We start from the raw sequence: 21564 nt of genomic DNA on the forward strand, positions 1-21564 counted from the left end.
ATATAGCAACATACATATTGGCCTTTCAATTCTTTTCTTTCCTGGGTGGAGGTGGGCGCAACCTCGATCACCTTTGAAGGGGTTCTAGCTTCACAAAATGACGTCGCAAGCTAGTGAAGCACGATGAGGAAAATGTTGAAAGTCCCTTTCTTTATTCTCTGACTATTTCTTAGGTTAGCATCATTGCTGATGGTCCATCGTTGAGAAGTGTCAACTCAGCTGCTGGTTCACACGATGCAAGACTCGGTTGCTGGTTTTTCAATGATTGCGCCTATTGTGTGTGTCTGTGTTTTTGTTGACTACATTCTGAAGTGTTCAACAAGGATTTATTATGGAGTTGTGACCTGACAAGATGTTTATCAGCTAAACTAATTAGCACATGCAAAAGGGGTTCATTTTGGAAGTAAATATTCATACGACTCATTGATGTAAAATTCTCTATTTTTGTTGATGTTTCTTCTGTTGGTTCTGATAACATTATAGTTATATTGTGTACTTGTGAGTGTTTTGTTTTAGCAGTTCCTCCTCAGATCATAGCCAATGACTGTATTCGAACAAAACAATCTTTCTCAGTTTTGTTTTAACCTTAATTTCTGTGATTTTCGTCCAATTTCCTCAGTATATATTTCAGTTTGGATCTTATGTATCGAAATCTTCCAATGATATTAGAGTACATTTGCTTTTTATTCGGAAAAGGAAAATTCATCCTTGAAATGGTCTCCCAAGCTGTTCTTGACAATTTGGCATCATCCATCCAGTCATTGTTAAATCTGAGTGGATTGTGGTCAGTCGAGGTTGAGAATGAGCCTTACCGTCATGGTAAAATTGTCAGTCTCTACTTATAGATAAGAGGTAAGACTTGAAAGGTTAATCATCGGTCATTTTTTATAATGTTTATTGCAAGTATATCACTATTGAAGATGGATGGATGTTCAAACTTTGTAGGATTGGTGCCTACTACAAGTCCATTTGATGTTGGTGGGTAGAGAAGTCACCGGTCAGATTATTTCCAGAGCATCATGACTTTCCAAGGCACTCAGTAGGGGCCAGGTTCAGGTTCCTGCAGATCAATTGACTTGGAATTCAAACTCTTCTGCAATCTGCAACCGGCCAAATTAATGGTCTTTAAAGAGTATCCATTATTTAGTCTCCTAGGAAGGGTTGAAGTCAGTTCAAACACTCCATTCTCAATATTCTTTCTTCACAGAACAATCTGATCATGTTTGATGAAAATTCTACCTCGGTAAGGTTCTTTGATGCTTATGAATTCTTTTCTAACAGCTTTTTGGGATTCCTCATCATCTGATGATCGAAATATTTATCATGATATCAAAGTAGTTAATTTTTAATTTTAATTAAAATTATTTATTGCAATACTTGTTCTTCATTTAGGTTTGCATCATACATTTGTTTGGTTTTCAGGAATACTTGTATTAATTTCTGAAAATTCAAATAGGTTGACAACCATGATTCAAAGTTTGTTTCTTGATCAGAACCACCTATACCTTCTGGTCAAACAAATGGAACAAATTTCCAACAAAACAAGGGAGATGAAACTTCCTACCTCTCTCTCACAAACCATGATTTTACATGGAAGCTTCAACAGTTGGCTTTATATATATATATATTGGAAAATGTTTTGATGAACACAATGACTTCTTTCTCCATTTTGTGCATTTGTAAGAGAATATATCAAAAATCACAATCCAAGATTCATCATACAAATGCTTATTTTACTTTCTCATCACTATTTTCTATTCCTTTCCCCATTTCAGTCAATTCTCCAACTTCTTCAAAGTGTGATGTTCAAAGTCCATCCATCAATTCAACAGAGAGACCAAAAGTCCATACTCCACAAGGAACAAGCTTACCAGACACAAACCAGAAAAAGTCCATATATATATATATATATATATATATATATATATATATATATATATATATATATATATATATATATATATATATATATATTAGTATTTTTGCAAGTGTTTTTTTAAGGTATAGTTGGTGTTTTAATATTTATCATGTTTGCAACTATGATGCAATTATTTTCATCTAAAATAAAATATATTTTTATTTATATAGAACTATACACTGTAGCAATCACCACAAGTAACTTACAAAGTGGTCTTCCTACTTGGTTGCCCCATGTACGTTTCCACCTCCCAGGAAGACTTCAAAAGCACCGCCAAGTCACCGCTCGTCAACTATATCAATCGTCATTCCCTGCCCCTCTCCATTTGCTTTCTCTATTCCCATCCAAAAAAAGCGATCATTGTAGTGCCTTTCTTCGCTTGTGCCGTAGGGACACGCCGTGGGAGGAGAAAAGGTGCCACCTTTGTCGCTTTGAAGGATTCTGCTCATTTTTCTACACCGAAGGCATCGATTAATGGCGGTGAGGCCTTTTCCTTCTCGCCTGTTCTTGGGTTGGTTCTCTTGAAAGAAGCTTAAATCATACCGGATCTTGTTGCTACTTTGGGTTCTGATGGTTTAACGAGGCTGGAATTTTGCGCTGTATGCTTCTCTGTTTTCTCGTTGTTGGGGGAGAGAACTGAGGTTTTCGTTGTTTTAGATGGGTGTCTGCTTTTGTTCTGCTTCTTTTTTTGGAAAATTGAATAGATTTGGGTGGGTTTTTTTTTCTACCATCTCATTCGCGGAGAACATAATTTTCTCGTATGTTTAAGAAGTGAAAATTCAAGGATCCAAGGATGGGAATTTGGGGAATTTAGAATTTTAGGAATGTCTAGTTTAAAAGCACCGAGTTGGATGAGAAGCAACGCAAACGTTTCATTTCTGGAATTTTAGGATTGTTTTCTTTTGATCTATTCTGCGTCTTTCCCCAGACATATAATGCTAATGCTCGAGGAGGACATTTCTGGTTCATCTTTTATTGCTTAGTTTTCACTCAACAGAGTTTCCTCTTTATTCATAACAAAAGATAAAAACAAGCTTCTCATTTCTATTTTCTTCTATCGGAGTGAACAAAATTATTGCCTAAATAACAATAACTCTCTCAGTTTCACTCCACAAGTCTAATTTTGAATTGAAAAGACTTCACATTAGTTGTTACTAAACATCTGCTTTCAATCACAAACAAGGCAACTTGAGCAAGAAAAAAGTCATCAGATTTTTCTCTCTTTTGCTACCTTAACATAGATGTGGTTGTGCGTTTGGTACATCAAAGGGATATAAATGCCTGAACATTGCAAGCTCGATCAACTTGTTTTGTTCTCTTGTCAACTAATATTCGCATAGCCGAGTTCTGGAAACTCTGGTGCTTTCATGGGATTTGATGCTTCATTTTAAGAGCATTCTGGGCTGTGGTACATTTCAACTTCCAACTGTGCTCTCATTTGTATTTTCTGCATCTTGTGTTTCTTGGATCAGACTGTGCCTTTATTCAGATAAATTGTTGCCTGGTTACTTCAGAATCTAGGACAAAGCACCATGCATCTTCTACACCGGTAGAATCCTTGTAGGAGACATCGGTTGTCCGTTTCAGTGTGGCAAAACCTTCTCATGTTTCTGCTGATGATCCGGCTTCCACTCTGATTTTAATCTGATGGCAGATTCGGATGCAGCAACAAACTCAAGTACACAAATTCAGCAACCGGGAAACTGCTGAAAGTGTCCTTTATAGACAATACTTCAATCAAACCCAGGGGGCAAAAGGCAGGAAAATTACCACCAATTTAAATGATGGTCATGAAAGCTCCGAGACAACCGCTAAAGATATACCACCACCAGCAAATGCGGCTCCATTTACACCCGAGGCCGCCAAACCTAGGGATGCAAAGCCAATTCATCGAACTGATACACCTTCTGTACATGACGAAGGTGTCATTCATAAATCCCCAATAAACCCACGTGATCGACAGCATGTGGCCCGAGCAAATTATGGTGACAACCAGAAGAAACCAAACAGAAGCCGTGATAGATATCAGGGTAAACCTGCTGCTGAGAGAACTGCAAATGATGCTCCTCCATCAGACAAAAGGATAGCACCAGAAGATACTCCAGGAAGAGTTAGAACAAATCCCAGTGATCGAGCCTATGGAACCGTAAGTTATATGATGCTTCTTCAGTAATTTCTATGATGCTGCATGCTCGCACTGCAAAAATTGCAGGAACATAAACAACAAAAAAAATTGTCGAAAATGAATGGCAAGCTAATGTTGCTTATTGGTTAGCAGCCTCACCATGATGTCACGGTGCCACCTTTTGCTGGATGGGATGAGAACGATCCAGCCTCTGGCGAGAAGTATACTGGCATCTTCAACATAATAGCTGATAATCGAAGAAACCCTGGTACTCCATATAACCCACCAACGCCAAGCAGTCAGAAGCAAGAAAGCAACAAAACTAAGGTCAGAAGCTCTCATTTTTATCCTTGTACTAGCTACTGCACAAACCAAATCAGAATAATCTTAATAGTAAATATCTAACTACGCTTGTAGCACATTTACTTCTCGGATGGCTATCAGACTTCTAACATGAAAATCATTAACATGGGCTTCCCAATGTTAAAAGTTCAAAGTTGTTGAGCTCTTCATTTTTCCACTGCAATGTTGGATGTTCATCGCGAAGAAGAAAAAAATCTTGTGTTACCGATCATGTTATAACGAAATTCTTTATTCTTGTTCCAGGGCTGTGGGTGCCTAAGCTGGATTTTGAAGTGAAAGCTTCGGTGGTAGAGAGTCTAGGAGATGTATGCCTGCCAAATCCTGTTTATCGGAGCTCTGTTTCTCAAAGTGTGTGTGTCTTTTCATTTCTTTACACAATGGGCATTAAACTCTTTTTTCTTTTATCTTGATTAGTATCTTGAAGAATGCCATATCCAAATTTGAGTTTGCTCTTTCAGTCATCATTTAAATATACAGATGCAGAAGTTTTGGACAGATATAATGGATTCAATCATTCAACATCGTGCAGCATCACATGGCTTTCTGGAGATATACTCTTTTGAAGCCAAACCATGCAGCTTATGAATCAATTGAAACCTTGGAGAACTAAAACCAAGTAGAAAATGATAGCCCTTATGCAAGGAATTGTCGATTTCGATTCCAACACAACTCTGTGATGAAGATATTTTTCGGTACAGGGTCAGGTTTGTTCTACTCCTTGATTCATGAACTATGATGCAAAGCAACTAGCAAATGTCCTAAAGGTCAGTGGTTGTCTTTGTTCCGTGGAATATTACTCTACTCCACTGTTTTACCTTTGCTACAAACCAAGTGGCCGTACCGCATCGCGTTCTTGATGCAAAGCCTAGGCTTCGAGACAACCCCAAATCCCGACCTTGGGTCCAATTTAGGAACGAAAACATCGAAACAATGCGACTAACCTCCAGAATTCCAGGAATCCGGAAATCTAGGTTCGACGGCCGCGTGACGCCGATCGCCGAGAACAGCAACAACGTACAGATGACGAGAACGATCGAGGCGACCGACAGACGCGCCGCCATCCCCTTCATCCATCCCACGCTTCGGCAGCCTTTGCCCCCCACCGCCGCTGCCTCTCCGCCCCCAAACGTCTCCACGCTGCATCAAAATGTTCGAAACAGAATGGGATGAGAATTGGAAGAAATGATCCAACAAAAACGAAGAGGAAAAGACTGGGTAATGGCAGTCTTCCATACCTCAACATCGGACTCGAGGTTTGTTTGGGGTTTTCTTCGCAAGCAAGGGAAAAGGCAAGGATTTTGGGAGCTGATGATGGACGATGTTGAAACGAGCACGCCGCTGGAACAAGTTAACGTGGTAGCGTGAAGTCTTTTACTATTCTTCTGCTCCACCCGACCCGAAATAAGAGAAGCCCCTCGGTGTGGACCCCGCATTGTGTTCTCAGTTGTCCCACTAATCGTGAGGGTAACGACGAGTTGGTAAGATACGGCGTGTGTCGCACAGCGCATCCATCTGATTAATAGTGCCACGTATATATGCATTGGAAGTTTAAATTAAGTGACCTGGCTCGGCCCGTGATTGGCTTACGCTAAGGCGGTGGGTCCAGTTGGCCGTTGGATTGTTGAAGAACCGCACGGATGACACGACTACTTAAAAGAGCATGCACGGAGGAGCTCCTCGCTTCGATGATTCGGTCTTCCCGAGATCGAAAGCGAGGTCGGAGAGCAAGAATGCGAGAGAGATGCGATTTCGAGGCGATCGAAGCGCTTCTGCTGATCAGGTACACCATCTCGCTCTGTAACTCCTCTCTCGTTTTTGGATTAGTTTGATTCTAGGGATCCGTCGTCCGCTTGTTCCTCCCTGATCTTTGCGTTGGATCCTCAAATTTCTTCCTCCTTTGTGGATCGTTCCACGTTTTCCTTGTGGTTTTTCGTTCTTTTCGTTGCTTCTCCGTCGGAATCTTGATGCTGTATATTCTAGTGTCCTGTGCTCTTCGACTAAGTCATCGAAGTTCTTTTATTTTTGGGTTTCTTTGTCTGTTGGTTCTTCCTTTTTTGTTTTGGTCTGTTTCTACCTTATACATTAAGCAACCAAACAACAAAGCTTAGAGTTTCTGATTGTAGGGAAGGACCGATTAAAAGATGGAAGCAAGCATAGCTATGGAGGTTTGATACTTCTCTCTCTTAACCATAAAACCCATCTCAAGATTCTATCTCGAGAGAACCCTATCGGGAATCTCCCATGAAGCTGAGATTCTATCTCGAGCATCAAAAGAACCGTATCGAGAATCTCACATGAAGTCGGTCATCTTACAGGTCAAGAACATCTCGGACGAGTTGGATGAAATCAGAGATTAATTAACCATCCCAAATCTGCCACCAACTTCAGCACGAACAATCTTAAACACTCAGTGAACCACCTGTACAAACTGTCGTGAGATTCAAACAAGCGTTCCTGAATTAAAGGTGAAAAACAAGCTGTGCCATTAGAACATCAGAATCAAGAGCAGTTAAAAGTCTGTAGATAGTGAAAGGTTATAACTTTTTGTTGATTCTAAAATACAAATCTTGTGCATGTTATGCTTATAAGAACTTGATTCAACCTGTTAATGACATTGTAGAATACAGAGATTACAGTACAGAGAACAAAAGAGGATAAACTAGTCATACTGCTAATCCTCAAGCACAGCAAGAAAGCTCATATCACGCCACACACTGATGTTAAGGTAAACTGATTTTTTTCCCATTTAACTTCTGAGTTACACCGTCGCAAAGTGGTTCATTTTTGGTGAACTACATAAAGCGCATGTACAAAAATTATAGAGCATAATCCTCCGAAAAGTCCTGAGGCTGGAGCATCATAAAGATATCAATGAAACATAAGTCTTGAATAATCATACATGACGACTCTGTCGCATATTTGCTACCTACTATCTGCTCTTCACTGTGGAAGCATGCATGCGGTAGCACATAACCCGTAGCAGCCAAAATCATCTTCTGCTTAAACTGTGATTTTTGTTTGCATATGATTCAGCACCAATGCTTGTTGATGCATCTTCTCCTTTAGTTCTCCTATAGAAGAGCACATAGGCTGCAGCAGATTTCACATCCTCCTCATTGATAGGTGAAATATGGCTATCATCAAAATTGTACCATCTATTTTCATCTAGAAGCTGCAAAAAAGAAGAAAATTATAATGAAAATAATTGTTAGCCTTCATTATTTAACTCGCTAGAGAGGAACGGAAGCTACAACCAAATAGTGGCAGTAACAATTATAAACATTGTGATTTCAATAAAAAATCCATTTGCTCTTGTGATACAAGCATGTTTCAATCACAAACTACATCTAGTTGCATAACTAAGATAATTACAAGCCAATAGAACTTTATGTACGAAATAATGCAACTTGAGGAAGGAATACTATAATTACACTATTTACAATGAGAAGGCAGTGTAGAGGTGTACATCCATTTGGTTGGATCAATTTATGCTAAGTCATCTCCATTCCAACATACTATGACATTCCAAGGCATGACACGCTGCGAACATGGCACATCAATACCAAACCAGGTAACCCCATCATTGCATTCATGCTTTTATACGTGTCAACAAATTAGTTGCTCAATTTTTGATAGAAACCATTCAAGGATGATCCACATTCATCAACATGCTCAATTATTCCAAAAACTGGATATAGCATACAATATACAGTCAGTGAAAACTCACCTTTATGTGTGCAGTGTAATGCCCGCTCGCCATGCTGCCATAGTGGTTACTTAAGGCATAAAGTTCATATATCTGGCGCTGAGAGCCTTTCTTGTGTGCCACATAATTCGTCAAATCGAGGTCATGAATGGGGAAATTAACAAAAGTTTCCAGCTTATGCTTTGTCGACCGGCTGAAGGAGAACCTTTTCAGATGAATAACCAAAACCTCAGGAAGCCTCCAGAGGTCCAACTTTTTGCTGGCTTGTCGTTGCTCCTTGCACCTTGGGCAGTACCTACAGGATAACCACATTTCGGAGTTACTGAGATTGGAAGCAACAAAGGTGTCAAAAAAGAGAAAAGTGCATGGGAACTACCATTGTTTTTTTCACAGAAAACGAAAACATATGCTTGCTTTGAGGTGTCAATTATGTACTAAACTATCCCAAAATAACTAGTGGCCAAGAAGTGCAGATGATTTGACATCCACAAAATATGGAAGCAAAACAAAAATAAATAGAAAGTATGAAGTCTACAGATAATTGCTGAGAGTTTCAGTTTATCTTTATGGATAGCAGTAAATATCATCTATTTAAAATATAACATTAAGCAAAATGTCTCATTATTCTCCATAAAGCATCTGCATTAACCCTATGAAGCTAAATATTATCTCATTAACTTGTGAAACAATGCCTTGGATACTTTCAACTGGAACAATAGAATCTCTGAAGAAACATTTACTTTTAACCAAGCAACAAGAAATTATACTAACCACATATCTTCAGGCACTAGTGGTTCTTCTCTCAAGAAAGCATCCAAACATGCATATAGTGAGAGAGGTTCACCACGAGTCCTCTTTGGTGCAGGGACATACTTGAACACTTCTGGATGATTCTCAAAGTGATGTGTATCATACTTCTTGAGATCCTTTTTTGACCAGTTAATAAACAAAACTATTGATGACCCAGGCATCATAATAGGATTTTCTACCGATGACAAGTCAACCTGTGCATTATTTTCATCAACCAATTGAAGGTGCATTTTGTGGCTTGATTCTGATTTACAGTTCAGTTCTTGATCCTTCAGCTGACTCTCATCAGAATCTAAGCATGCTTTATTGGCTGTGTCTTGATGATTGTGTGATGCTGCATTCATGCTGGAACCTGACATGCTTAAAGGCTGTAATTCCTCACTTCCTAGCATAGGGGCAAGCATTATCTGAAGTATCTCTTGTATAGCAGCACCTGTCACAATTTCATCTCGTGAGATTGATGCAAGCAAAGGTATTCCGTAGAATTCCCAGGCCACTGAGCTGTTGATATTTCCAGGTCCCCTGTGAGATATAATATGTGATTGGAACAGCCGAGTGAAAAAGTAAATCTGGTATAGCTAATGATATAGCAAAATCAAAAGGGTAGCATGACTAAAGACTGACAATAGCAGAAATAGCCAAAAACCAAGGGCCTACAAGGTTTGTAAAATATAAAATGAATATAAATAGCAAGGATCGAGGAGTATACTCTACAAAATGTGTCGCGAGACTGGATAAAAAAGATAAATTAGATAATTAAACAACATTTTCCACTACAAATATGAGTAAGAACCCATACCATAATTTATATTATGTAACTTCATTTATTGATATTGAGCCTTATATGCAGACAAGTGATACTGATCTGAAGAATACTTACACTTCACGACGATGTACAAACTGAAGATAAATAGTGTTCTTCACAACATTTAGGATCTTATAAGCTACAAGGCGATCATCATCTTTGATGGTTGATAGCAGCGTTAGAGGATCTTCCAGAAGTTGATTGATCATGTGGCCACGTATCTGTGAAATTGATTCAATTAAAATTTATGCATTAGACACTAGAATATTACTCCAATGGTTGAATGCCTTGACAACTGCATATCTCATAAAAGTATAGTTCCACAAACCTCGGCAAGTAGAAGTTTCTCCCCATTCTTTAAGGAGCAAGCATTGCTTAAAGCTTGGATTAAGTCCCGGCACCGACCATGCTTTGGTACATTTACAGTACAAGTTGTTGGAAGAGCACTACCATCACTAGTGAAAACCATGACAGTCATAGTCCGAGTGGAAGCAGATTGTAAAGGCAACGAGAGGTACATAAATGGATCAAAAGTCACAGAAACTTTTCCACAAACAGGACAGACCAGAGTGGATTTGTATTGCCCCTGTCAAATTTACAGTAATTAGCCACAGAAAATGAAGTTTGATTGTGTAACAGCAAAGAAAAATGAAAACAAAGATTTTTCTTATCCAAACAAGTATTTCCATGCATTGTGGGAAGGTTCCCTTTTTCTGTTATCTTAATAATTATGTTGACATGGCTCACTTGTTCTTTTATATATTTTAATGCCAAACTCTACCATCAAACCACTAATGCAGTAAATTTAGGCTACTTTGGCTGCATGTATAAAGTAAAACAAGATTCCAGTATTTTCTGATAGCACCATGAGGTTTTTGTTTAGCAACATTAAAACAGGAAAATAACAAACGATCCCTTGAAAATGCTAATATAATTCTTCTAATACTGCCTTCTAAGTCCTAAAATAATGTTAGATAAAACTGGATCTAAAGAAGTTTTCAGTGTCAGGCTGTTTGTTTATAGATCTAACTCTGTTGGATAAATTTGACAGATGTCCTAATTATGAAAGACGTTTAACATGGGGAAAATTTTGAACCTTAGCATAAAGGAATGGTGTTGACTTCGTATTATTAGTTTGAACTCTTGGAATATTTTAAATGGGGAAGGACATTCCCTAATTTACATTCACAAAAACATCACAAGTAATATACTGAATGGTCTTTTTTTCAGTCAATATTAACTTAATGCTACAGGAAAAGCATAATCATTAATGCCCTTTTAATGCTCTAGTTTTTTGTTAAAGGCTACTAATGGCCTCAGGCATACATGTAGTACTTTTTTCCCCCAACCTGTTGGTTCACTAAAAGCATAACCATTACAAAGTGGTAGAGTAACTAACCCTGTTGGTAATAAGTCATCGATTCCTTGGCCACACAAGGTTGTCAAGCAATCAGGAGTTCCATAGGAAGCACAGTCCTCGATGCCTAGCATCACCTAGGTGTTTAGGCAGACCGCCTTATAAATTTAGGTGGTATGATTTTTCAATTTTTTAATTACAAACACAATCAATACTAAGTATTACCATATTTTCTCAAGTAAAGTTGAAGCTGATCAGTCATTTAAAACTAAATAATCCTTATATTAGTCCAAATTAAAAGTTCAAATACCAAGAATTTTCAAAATAGCATTGTTGTTGTTGTATCCAAAAGAAGCTATCACTAGAAGTCTACAAAAGGCTAACAGAAAGGGACTTTAGAGTTATTGTCTCTGAAGTCAAGAATATATTTAGCCAAACATGTCAAGCTGAAGAATTTAAATCAGTTTAAATTAGGTGGCCAAATTCATTGAAGCAACCTAGGTGCCCCTATTTGACAAAATTGATGTCAACAATTTCTATTATATAATATAAACTACCAGGCATCAATGGAGAAAACCAATCTTCTTACCAGCAAACACAGCCAAACAGCATAAGATGGTCTCCATCCGAAACCTGGGGCTTACTACAAGAAGACATGGGAAGCAAGACAGCAACACAAAGTAACAGCTTTGAGTGTCGATGCATGCATTCCTCAGTCAAAGGAAGGGCCTCCTTGAGTAAGGTTGTTCGAGGGAGAACTCTGAGCCATCAATAGTGGAAGGTATCATTCAGGTGGCAAGGATGTCAGGCAGCTAAAAGGTGATGATTCCACTCGTGACCCCGATCATACATGATCAAGAGCAAGGTTCACCATACCATGGCATACCGCCCGATATGGGCGGTATGTACCGGTCCAATAGGGAATCGGTATGAGCGGTGCATACCAATTTGTGGGTATACCCCACTATATCATGTGTCAGTATGTTGGTACATAACATACCGATGGTCGATCGGTATACCAGTACGGACGAATAAGGCGAATCATGATCAAGAAATCCTAGGGCAGGATGCCGACCCCTCACACAAGTCATCCATGTCTTGTTCCAGCATAATAGTTGGTGAGGATGCTTGCAGAGGTTATCATGTAATATCTTGTGGATAGGCTTGGAAACTGACACATGCCCAGCATATAGGCTATAGGCTGACGGCCCAATGTAGAGGGTGTTGTAGGCTTGCATAAGGACTATGGGTTGAGGGCCTACGGGAAGAACCAAGCATTCTTTTGCCAAGCACCAAATGGTTTTCCTGCAGGTACAAGCTAGGTCGAGTCTAACTTTGCATAAGGACTATGAGTTTGTCCTGCAGGTACAAGCTAGGTCGAGTCTAACTTTGTGGTCCGAACTCCGAAGGGCCATCCACTTGTGCTAAACTTTAAGATACCTAACATTGAAGCGGCTGCGCAATGAGATGGGTCTTGTGGGCTACCCTCAACACCTCCAAATCCCCAAAAAAGAACACTTAACATACCAATTGGTCAATTCTATGATGAAACCCATTATGTTATATTCCTTTTATACAACAACAACAAAGCTATAATTTTGTTATGTTCCTTTTCTAATTTCAGAAATGTTATTTGTGGAAAATCAGATCTAACATACAAAAGAGTCAACAATGCCAAACTTTTTTTTTTTTAAAGAAAATTAAAGATCATGAATTCAGAAGATTAGCCAAGCTACAAAAATCAGTGGTGGCATCTAACCAGTAAGAATGCCCTCCGATCCTTGCCTTGTTAGCAAGCTTGTGGGCAACAAAACTTGAAACCCTAGGAATGTGAGACCATTTCAGCACCTTGGTCTCCTTCCCAAGAACAAAAAGATTATTACATAAATTCCCATACTGACATGGTATACCCTGTTGTTTGTTTGAAATCTGGATAATGCATTGAGCACCACAACAATGCCAAACTTGTTAAAGGTTGAGCGCACATAAGTAGTTCAAAGATCAAGTATAAGAAACTAAAATGAAAGAAATGCAATTCATAGAGCTACATAGTCACATCTGATTGTCATCATTATGCTAAAGATATCTAAGAATACTGAAAAGAAGAAGCAAGTGTTAGGCAGTGCATCAAATTTATATTATCATAATGTATCAAATTTTCATTTGAGTTCTTGCAAAATCTACCTGGCATACGTCAACAATGATAGAATCATTTCGAGCAATGTGGTTTGCCCAATACTCATCAGCGACCTCTTCATCTGGTCGTCCATCTGTATCCTTGGATTTAATATAAGGTTTATGCTTCACACGATTCAGGTCCTCATGAAGTCCATCCAACAAAAATGCCAAAAGTTCCTAAATGAAAATGAGTATAGAGTTGCATCATAGGAATCTACATTTACCAAGTTGAGTCGAAATAGTTTAAACAACGGTAACACCTGAGAGTCATGTTGATTATTTCCACTGAATTGGGGTGCAAAACGAGCAAGTTTTGTTTTAAATGGTCGAGGGGAAACAGGAGTACGCCCAGGGGCCCAAAGTTTTCTTAGTAACTCCCCAAAAGCTAAAGCAAGCTCACCCTGCATGACTACCACTGTAATTTAGTACATCCAACATTATAAATCAATGTCCAGACCACATTATTAGCAAAACTCAGAATATCAATTGCATACAGATTCAACTTTTTTGGATTTCTACATCATGAAATCAACATTTTTCCAGTTGCAAATGAAAAATAAAGCTGATGTTCATAAGATTTAGGTGCATGTCAAGACACTTTGCCCGAGGATGGATGCATGGTACATATCATAATTACATAGGTTGTGCAAACTTAGATGATAAGAACATGCATAGAAGTTAGCACAAAATTTGACAAGCCAGTATACAGTAAACTACCTAGCATAAATCATGCAACCTTGCACAAAATCCAAAAGGGCATTAAGGGGAGACCGCATTTAGTAACTGTTTGAAGACAATGCTTAATGCAGATCAGAAAATTTGTACTTCAAAATATATTATACTTTTGGAAATTTGCTGTTCATAAACTTCAGATACTTGTAGCCATCTCATGATCAGCTTAATGTAGATGTTGCATAAGAATACTCCTAAGCTTTTAAGCAAGTCTATTACCATAAAGCAAGTAGTGGGCAACTACTACAACATACCAAGCCCTTAAAGTTACAGGCAAGTATATAAATAAAATTAGTTTTAGGAACATATCAATATGAATGTGATCTTTTTGATGAAGGAATGCAGATATGACCTATAGAAAGAAAAAAATACAAGCATTGCCATATGAGTTGTGTCGGAAATTTATTGTAGTGTTTTATTAAATAAAATCAATCCATAAGAAATAACTATGCAAAGACCAATAATGTCAGTGATTATATGGCATTAACTCCACCAAATATTCTTAAAAGGTCAAGAGAATATTAGACCATTTTGAACTATTGGAAACTTTTCTGTGACATACACTTATATGGGTATCAACAATGAGCCAACAGGTTTAACAGTGGACTTGAGTTTTCAATATATCTAACAGTAGCATCTTTAAGAAATTAAGGAACTTGGACAAGGGAGAATAGCCATAAATTAAATATGCATGGACAGCAACTTTGAAGTATTTAGTGCATATCCATGCTGAATGCAGGCTAGAAGTGTAGGGTACATTTTCCTACTTTATTATGCCAATCACATAATAAGATGCGATTCAAATACATCGAAGAAGTGGCAAAAGTACATGGCTTCATTTTCTGTCCATGTCACTGAACATGCTAGATAAGGTAAACAAAATGTAAAATAACCATGCAGAACCCAAAGGCAATCGTAAGCAAAGTTATGAGGCTGAAGTCTCTTAGAACCTAAACACAAGGCCAAGACACATGCTTTAGTGAAGCAAAGCAAACTTAACAAGATAGCAATGAAAGATGATATTAAGATGAAATAAATCAAGTAATCAGATATTCTAAGAAAACAGAGTTTTGGCTCAATAACCCAACTATTGTACTACTTGCAAATGCAATAACGAAAGCATAGAACAGGAGGAAGAGAAACCCAACAAAAAGGAGAAAGCAACAATAGCAAAGGGGATTGGAAATAATGGAAGGAGTAAACGAGAAATGACAAACTGATGATGTGAAATCCGTTCATCCAAACTCTTCACCTTCTCAACGAAAAGAAAAACTAGATAACGACCTGGCTAGATGGGATAATTGATCAATTAATTTAATAGGCTTAGAAACCACATGGCTGAAAATGAACACTCATCAAGGCCTTATATTCCAACTCAAATCTTCTTCCATTTATGATATGGGATCAAAATTGAGGTGTTACAATTTTCTTTACTTTATGTTTAATGTCCTCATCAGGAGGACCAAACCCTAACATGGCACCTGTGAAGTCTAACCAATGGTAGCTACATGTCGTGATGTGCATTTAACCTTGTCCATGGATAGTACTTTCTTAGGCACCTCATCAGGCTTAGTACTATATCATTTCTAATACTATTTATCACAATCTGACTTGATGGAATAGTTGACCCATTAGCTTGACAAATATAGAATCATGTTCCCCAAAATGCTTAAAACCGAATTAATGATAGCATATCCATCTAACCCTTATGGACCAACTCGAGTCTTCTCCCACTTCCGAGATGGAACGAAGCTCAATGCGTTATAAACTTCTTTACGATTGGTCCTGTCATTCTCAACTAACAAATTTTTTTATCCCTTTCACAATAATGTTTAATTCCTTTTGTCACATAAATATTGTTGTAGTGATGAAGACAAAATTGCTAATATCATTAACATATAGAGGTGTGCCCTTTAGACATATGGGGCTGGACGCTGATGATGCATGCATGTAAATTATGCCTCAGTGCTTGTGAACCTCGACAAAGGCAAGCCACAAAATCCTGAATTATGCAAACTTTGACAGACTAAATCATAATCATAAGTCCTTCCTTTGTTCTGATCAAATTCTCATCAGAGGAAATTTTCAAGCAAGTGATTCATACTATCATTAAACTTAAGGTATTTTAGTGAACACAAGTTAAATTCTTATAAGAATCAGTAACAAACATGGAAACTACTGCTATATAAATTACAAAGTGCATGAGAAAATTAAGCACAAGCTGGAATAACAAAACAATATACTACTGAAAAACAATATTAATATTTATCATCAGTGATTGTTTTATTCAAACAGAGGCTTAAAGTTCTTGAAGCTATATTCTGACATTATAAACACCATATAATAAATGTTGAGACAGATACTTACAACCATGCCTAAAGGGTTCTGCCAATTTATTTCTTGCCTGTAATCTTCACGGAAGTATCTCGCAAATTCTGGTGTATGGACAAGGCATTGTATTGCACTGTTCATAAAGCAAGTATTTCCAAGATTCAACAGCCCTGTAAGACCCAAAGGAGCTGTTCTGGTATTAATGTTGTTTGTTCCATGCAAATTATCCAAGTCATTACTTGGGGAAGCCAAATATTGGCTTTGTGAGAACTCCGAACTGCAGCTTCTCGAAGCATAATTGTTTGTGGACAAGCCATCAGCAGCTGATAAACTTGATTGAGAAGGCTCCACAATGACAGAAGTTGAATATTTCTCAGTGTATCCATTTTCCTGTAGAGGAATCGTGCATCCACCATCAGCAGTACCATTTCCATCAGTGAAAACCTCCACCAAAATCTGTGCAGAAACAATATTCTACTATAATTAGCATCATAATGCAAATGAATTTTTATATAGATGGTGCTTAAATAGTAAGCAAAACCTTAAGCAGGTTAATCTTCATGTTAAACAAGCCAACTAAAAATTTAGATCATCACAATTTAGAATTACAGAATACCATAAGAATGACATCGACCAAGCACATAAATCATTCTTAATTTCCTAAATAAGAATACAAGTTCGAAGGCAAATTAGAAGTTTTCCAAGACTAGAGGACTAGAAAAAGTGGTCAAAGACCTACATCCTGGTCCATCTGTATATTTGCATCATCAAGAGTTTTATCCATGTTGTCCATCAAAGCATGTTTCTGTTCACCATAATAGTCCCAGATACAAACCTGAAATATGGGGAAAATTAATATCAAGCAGTTACATGAACAGAATGTGTAAGTCAATAACCTCTTACTTGGTCTACAATTAAATCAAAAACCTCACAAGCCTTTTTATGAAGTTCACCAACAGTTTCCTGCAAAAGTTAAACAAATTATTATATGTGTATGACACAATAAAAGCATTTGTAATGACACATTTAAACAAATAAAAGTATCTTATCTAAGGGATTACAAGTAAAATTAAGTTTTTATTGTTCATGACGCATGTACAACCTAAAGTAATAGAATGGCTGATTAAGTAATAGAATATAACTCATAGAACAAACCTTCTTGCTTATCCTAATTATTGCTCTCTCTCCTTTTGGCATTAAAGTTAACCGAAGACGTAGGGGATAGACTTCTATGGCCAAATCAGTCTGAGATAAACCTGTATTTATGGCTTTCCGTGGCAGTGTTGGACCACCTCCATACCTGGAAACGCAGCAAATTAAATTAACAGAACATATGGTTCTCCAAGAGGACTTTCTGATTTAATAATTTCCCATGTCCATGTTTTCAGAGATATTTTATAGACTAACTAGGATGCAAAGTTCAACATCAAATTTATGAAACAATAATCCCAATTTAGCCTTTGCAACCATGAAAGAAATCTAAAATATATTATTCAATCTATTGAAAGTAAAAGGAACATATCAACTATCACTTATTAGTTGCACACGCATAAGAGAAATTTGTTGAAGGAAATCTACACTTGATGAGATAAGCAATCAATCAAAATTTAAAATTAGATACTGGAATAAGAGTTACCAGCCATGCAACTTTTCCCAAATTTGTTGAGGAAGCAATATATAATCACGTCCTTCTACTAGAGTGTCATGAAGTTCAATTTCAACATTTGATCCTTTAGATGTTGCATCATATATTAAATCAGAATTGTCAATAGCTGAAGGTCTCTTAGCACTTGAAGAAGCTGAGTCATGATGATGAGCACCATATGAAGATGAGACATTAACTGAGCTGCTAGTCATATCTTGGTTAACATAATCAAGCCATTGCTGCCACCACCTATATAAACAAAGTATCCTTGGGTTAGAAACATACAAAATCATGTGCATGATATCCTATGGTATGTTATAATTAGGAAGAAAAATCCTTTGGATATTTGATTCTGCCACCAAGTTTATGGGTAAAGTAAGCATCTGCAATTGTGGACCATTAGGTTCACAAATTTCCAGCCATCTCGGTGATGCTTGGACTGAAAGAAAACAAAAGTTCTAATGTTCTATATCTCATGCAAACAGAGAAAAGTGATTTTTTTTTTATTCACAATTTTATTTCTCATTAGGTTTTCTAGTCATAATATATTGTAAACAAAAAGGCAACTACTTGATGAATTTTTTATGTCACTTTGTAGTTCCTTTGTGAGACATGTCCTTATCAATGTAAGAAGGCCAACTAAAGCACATCTAGCATGCTCCCAATAGATGGAATGGAATTATATTAAGAGAAACTTACAAGCTAATACATCACTATATATTAAAAACCATATAATACATACCATGATGTCGGAACTCCCAAGAAAAAATATCAATACATGACATATTGAGAAACATAATGCTAAATTAGTGAACACTTTATTGACAAGAAGAACACTTCTATACAAATATGACAGAGATAATGCCGAGTGTCATTGAATTCACTGGACATGAGAAAGACCAAGAAAACACTAAAAACACAAACTAACAACCCATCCTAACCTACAATTTTCCAGCAAAACCTCCTTTACTAGTAGCCATATGATAACAGTCAAGAGCATTAATCAAAATTGAACTAGGGTACTGTTATTGCTAAGACTAAAATTAACAAACTATGCATCAGATTAGAAGTTTGGAATTTGAAATTATGAAATGATATGATTGGTTAATGAATAATAAAAAATCTGCATCAGTGATGTCTGGAAGGAGATCAGAACTCAAAATCCAGCAATGTAGGGGTATACTAGCACAAATTGTGAGACATGATTTCATGATTCTTTAGACATGCTCTTTTGTTATAGTTGTCTCATAGGCAGAAATTAAAAACACAGAACAATCCTCTGAAACAGAGGTTACTTCTTTCTGTCATAATCCCAAAGAAAATGAATCTCGTTTGTTTTCCATGTACAGATTTTCAAAAAAAGCATGGGGAAATGAATTCGGAGGCAAAAAAATCGATTTAGATCAGGTGGGTGATATTGGTTCAAGAAAAATGTAAAAGGTAAACCATTTATATAGTGTCAGGCTGTCAGCTGTGTCGAATGAGATTGAGGTTGAAAAGAATGCTCAACTGTTTTCCAGGAAAAGATGCTAGCCAGATATTAGTGTCTCAACATATTCCAATGCATATTCAATGAGATTGACTGCTATCCAAATGCATATTCCTCATACTAAACTTTAAGTTATGATATGAAACTGTCTCAACATCTTAAGCGTGAGTTTTGGACCTAGGGTTCTTTTGTCTCAAGAAATGAAAACTTTCTCCAATCCTTCTTTCTGAATTAGTTTCATATGTGCATCAATTAAGACTAAGCCCAAACACAAAATAGAGAAAGAAATAATATTATCCTTCCTTTCTTTACAATCTAAACACTTAACATGCATGTTCTTTTTTCTTAAAACACTTAACATGTATGTTTCCAGAAATTATTCTCCACCATTCTCACACACCTGAACAGACGCTTGTCAAAACTTTTGATCCGGTGGAGGATGTAGGGGAGAGGTTTTTAAGAAGGGTAACCCCATTTTCTAAATTACTACACAAATAGTTCTTCTTTTGCTTCACCAATACTTCAAAGTTGACCATGATGTGAGGTTCCACAGACCGATGCTTCCCGTTGAAAAGTATTTCTATTACGTAGCATAAGCAGGTTTCACTCATAGTGCTTGTGGAGTCTGCCCTTTACCTGCTGCTACATCTTTTCCTTTGGTAATTCTCTTCCATTTTCTACCAATGAATATATCTTGTCAAGGAATGACCAACAATCATTTGTTGCAAGTGCATAAGGCTCTGTTTAAGACATTACATTTTCCTCTTTTATTGGCTTAGAAACCATCACCGGAAGCAATAGAGTCAACATTTAGTGCTAAACATTATATATGTGGTAGAAATTATTCTCAAACACCTACCGGAAGCCATAGTAGTCAAACGTCGTGATAGCTAATCATCTATAGACCATGAGATCAGAACAACTACTTCAGAATACTTATGTTTATTTTTTTTTAAGACCTGCAACCTTCAATGACAAGTTGGACATCGACAAGAATTGTATGCCTTGATCATCTCCAACTTGCTCTATGATCTCCATATTTTGCCACTATTAAAATCCCCATTATTAGCGCGTCAAATATTTCAACAATATACAAATCACTAAATATTATTTTAATTATCCAGGCGTGTACACGAGATGTTGAAAGCAGTTAAGAAGAAAAAGAAGGATAACAAAAAAGAAACCAATGATAACAACAGAAGAATCAAAAGTGTAGAAAGAAATCGCAATGCACTGTAAGACCAAAGGGAAATGGATTCATAAAACCCTCATAGGTGAAAAAACAAAAGTAAGGTAGATTAACTTTATCTAACAAAATGCAGAGAAATGCTCACTAATCCGTTAAAGTCCTCCAGCCTCAATACAGAGTAAAAATATTCAAATTCGAACAACTCAAGAATGTCCGTTCTTTTATCCGAAAACCTAAAAAGAAAAAAAAAATCTTTAACCGCTTAGGTGAAAGAGGAAATCAAAAACATTTCCGGTCATTATACCGCGGGTTCAAACCATGATGCACTGAAATCATCTCCAAATCTATAAAATTTTGGGAAAATAATACAAAAAAAAACGGATCTTTGACCTTTGGCTGATGAGGAAGAAGGTGTCGCCCTCCTTGGCGAGGGATTCGGCGGCGATGGTGATGTCTCTGATGAGGATTCTCTCTTCCTCAGGACTGAGCTCCATCGCGGAACCGGAGGCTTCCATCTACTTCTCCTCCGGCGGCGGCCCCCGGCGAGAGCGAGCTCTACGGCCTCTGGTCACTCGGGGCTAAAACGGGGAAGCAGGGAAAAGAAAAGGGGCAGACGCGACCAAAACAACAGAGGGCACGGCTGCCGTCGTCTTTTGGTCACTCGGCCAGCAACATAAAGGCTTGGTTTGGGATCTTGTTCATGCTCCGGTGAGTTAGATGGCGAGCCAAGTATTGTCTTACAATTTTAACCTTGGGGTTTGTGTTTGACTTGGGATCACGCAATTTAACGTTTAGGCAGATCGTAACATTCCATCATGCTGACAATCATAATTCATATTAATAATACGAAAATCTAAAAAAAAAAAAGTAATATAAATTATAAATAAAATTTAAGTATTCTGAACTTAAACTTCTT

The 21564-nt window shown here is 37.4% G+C and overlaps 2 protein-coding genes and 1 long non-coding RNA gene across 3 annotated transcripts; 2 read left to right on the forward strand and 1 right to left on the reverse strand.

Moving 5' to 3' along the window:
• The first annotated feature begins 2241 nt into the window (after nucleotides 1–2241).
• On the forward strand, nucleotides 2242–4863 carry LOC135622302 (RPM1-interacting protein 4-like). Its single transcript, XM_065124037.1, has 4 exons — nucleotides 2242–2398; nucleotides 3573–4064; nucleotides 4197–4370; nucleotides 4650–4863. The coding sequence occupies exons 1-4, from the start codon at nucleotides 2393–2395 to the stop codon at nucleotides 4680–4682; spliced, it is 705 nt and encodes a 234-aa protein (XP_064980109.1). The 5' UTR covers nucleotides 2242–2392; the 3' UTR covers nucleotides 4683–4863.
• A 783-nt stretch (nucleotides 4864–5646) lies between these two features.
• On the forward strand, nucleotides 5647–6923 carry LOC108953760 (uncharacterized). Its single transcript, XR_001979685.2, has 3 exons — nucleotides 5647–6186; nucleotides 6530–6571; nucleotides 6722–6923. It is a non-coding gene; the product is annotated as an uncharacterized LOC108953760 (long non-coding RNA).
• Nucleotides 6924–7126: 203 nt separating this feature from the next.
• LOC135622301 (ubiquitin carboxyl-terminal hydrolase 5-like) lies at nucleotides 7127–21376 on the reverse strand. The gene is made up of 13 exons (XM_065124036.1): nucleotides 21039–21376; nucleotides 17962–18219; nucleotides 17481–17625; nucleotides 17229–17288; nucleotides 17065–17160; nucleotides 16362–16781; nucleotides 13523–13663; nucleotides 13269–13439; nucleotides 10056–10313; nucleotides 9803–9948; nucleotides 8884–9444; nucleotides 8134–8407; nucleotides 7127–7578 (listed from the first exon to the last, which is right to left on the reverse strand). The coding sequence occupies exons 1-13, from the start codon at nucleotides 21161–21163 to the stop codon at nucleotides 7396–7398; spliced, it is 2838 nt and encodes a 945-aa protein (XP_064980108.1). The 5' UTR covers nucleotides 21164–21376; the 3' UTR covers nucleotides 7127–7395.
• Nucleotides 21377–21564: the final 188 nt, after the last annotated feature.

Source organism: Musa acuminata, chromosome BXJ2-9 (assembly GCF_036884655.1).
Source record: "Musa acuminata AAA Group cultivar baxijiao chromosome BXJ2-9, Cavendish_Baxijiao_AAA, whole genome shotgun sequence".
Classification (NCBI taxonomy): domain Eukaryota; kingdom Viridiplantae; phylum Streptophyta; class Magnoliopsida; order Zingiberales; family Musaceae; genus Musa; species Musa acuminata.

Bases quoted from the DNA above. Each gene is read 5' to 3' on its own strand.
- LOC135622302 (XM_065124037.1), top strand. The intron at 4,065-4,196 runs GTAAGTTATATG...ATTGGTTAGCAG, and splicing joins GTGATCGAGCCTATGGAACC to CCTCACCATGATGTCACGGT. The intron at 4,371-4,649 runs GTCAGAAGCTCT...TTCTTGTTCCAG, and splicing joins AAGAAAGCAACAAAACTAAG to GGCTGTGGGTGCCTAAGCTG.
- LOC135622301 (XM_065124036.1), bottom strand. From the start codon at position 21,163: ATGGAAGCCTCCGGTTCCGCGATGGAGCTCAGTCCTGAGGAAGAGAGA. The intron at 10,314-13,268 runs GTAGATTTTGCA...TAAATTTGACAG, and splicing joins TCATTGTTGACGTATGCCAG to GGGCAATACAAATCCACTCT. The intron at 9,949-10,055 runs GTTTGTGGAACT...TCAATTTCACAG, and splicing joins AGAAACTTCTACTTGCCGAG to ATACGTGGCCACATGATCAA.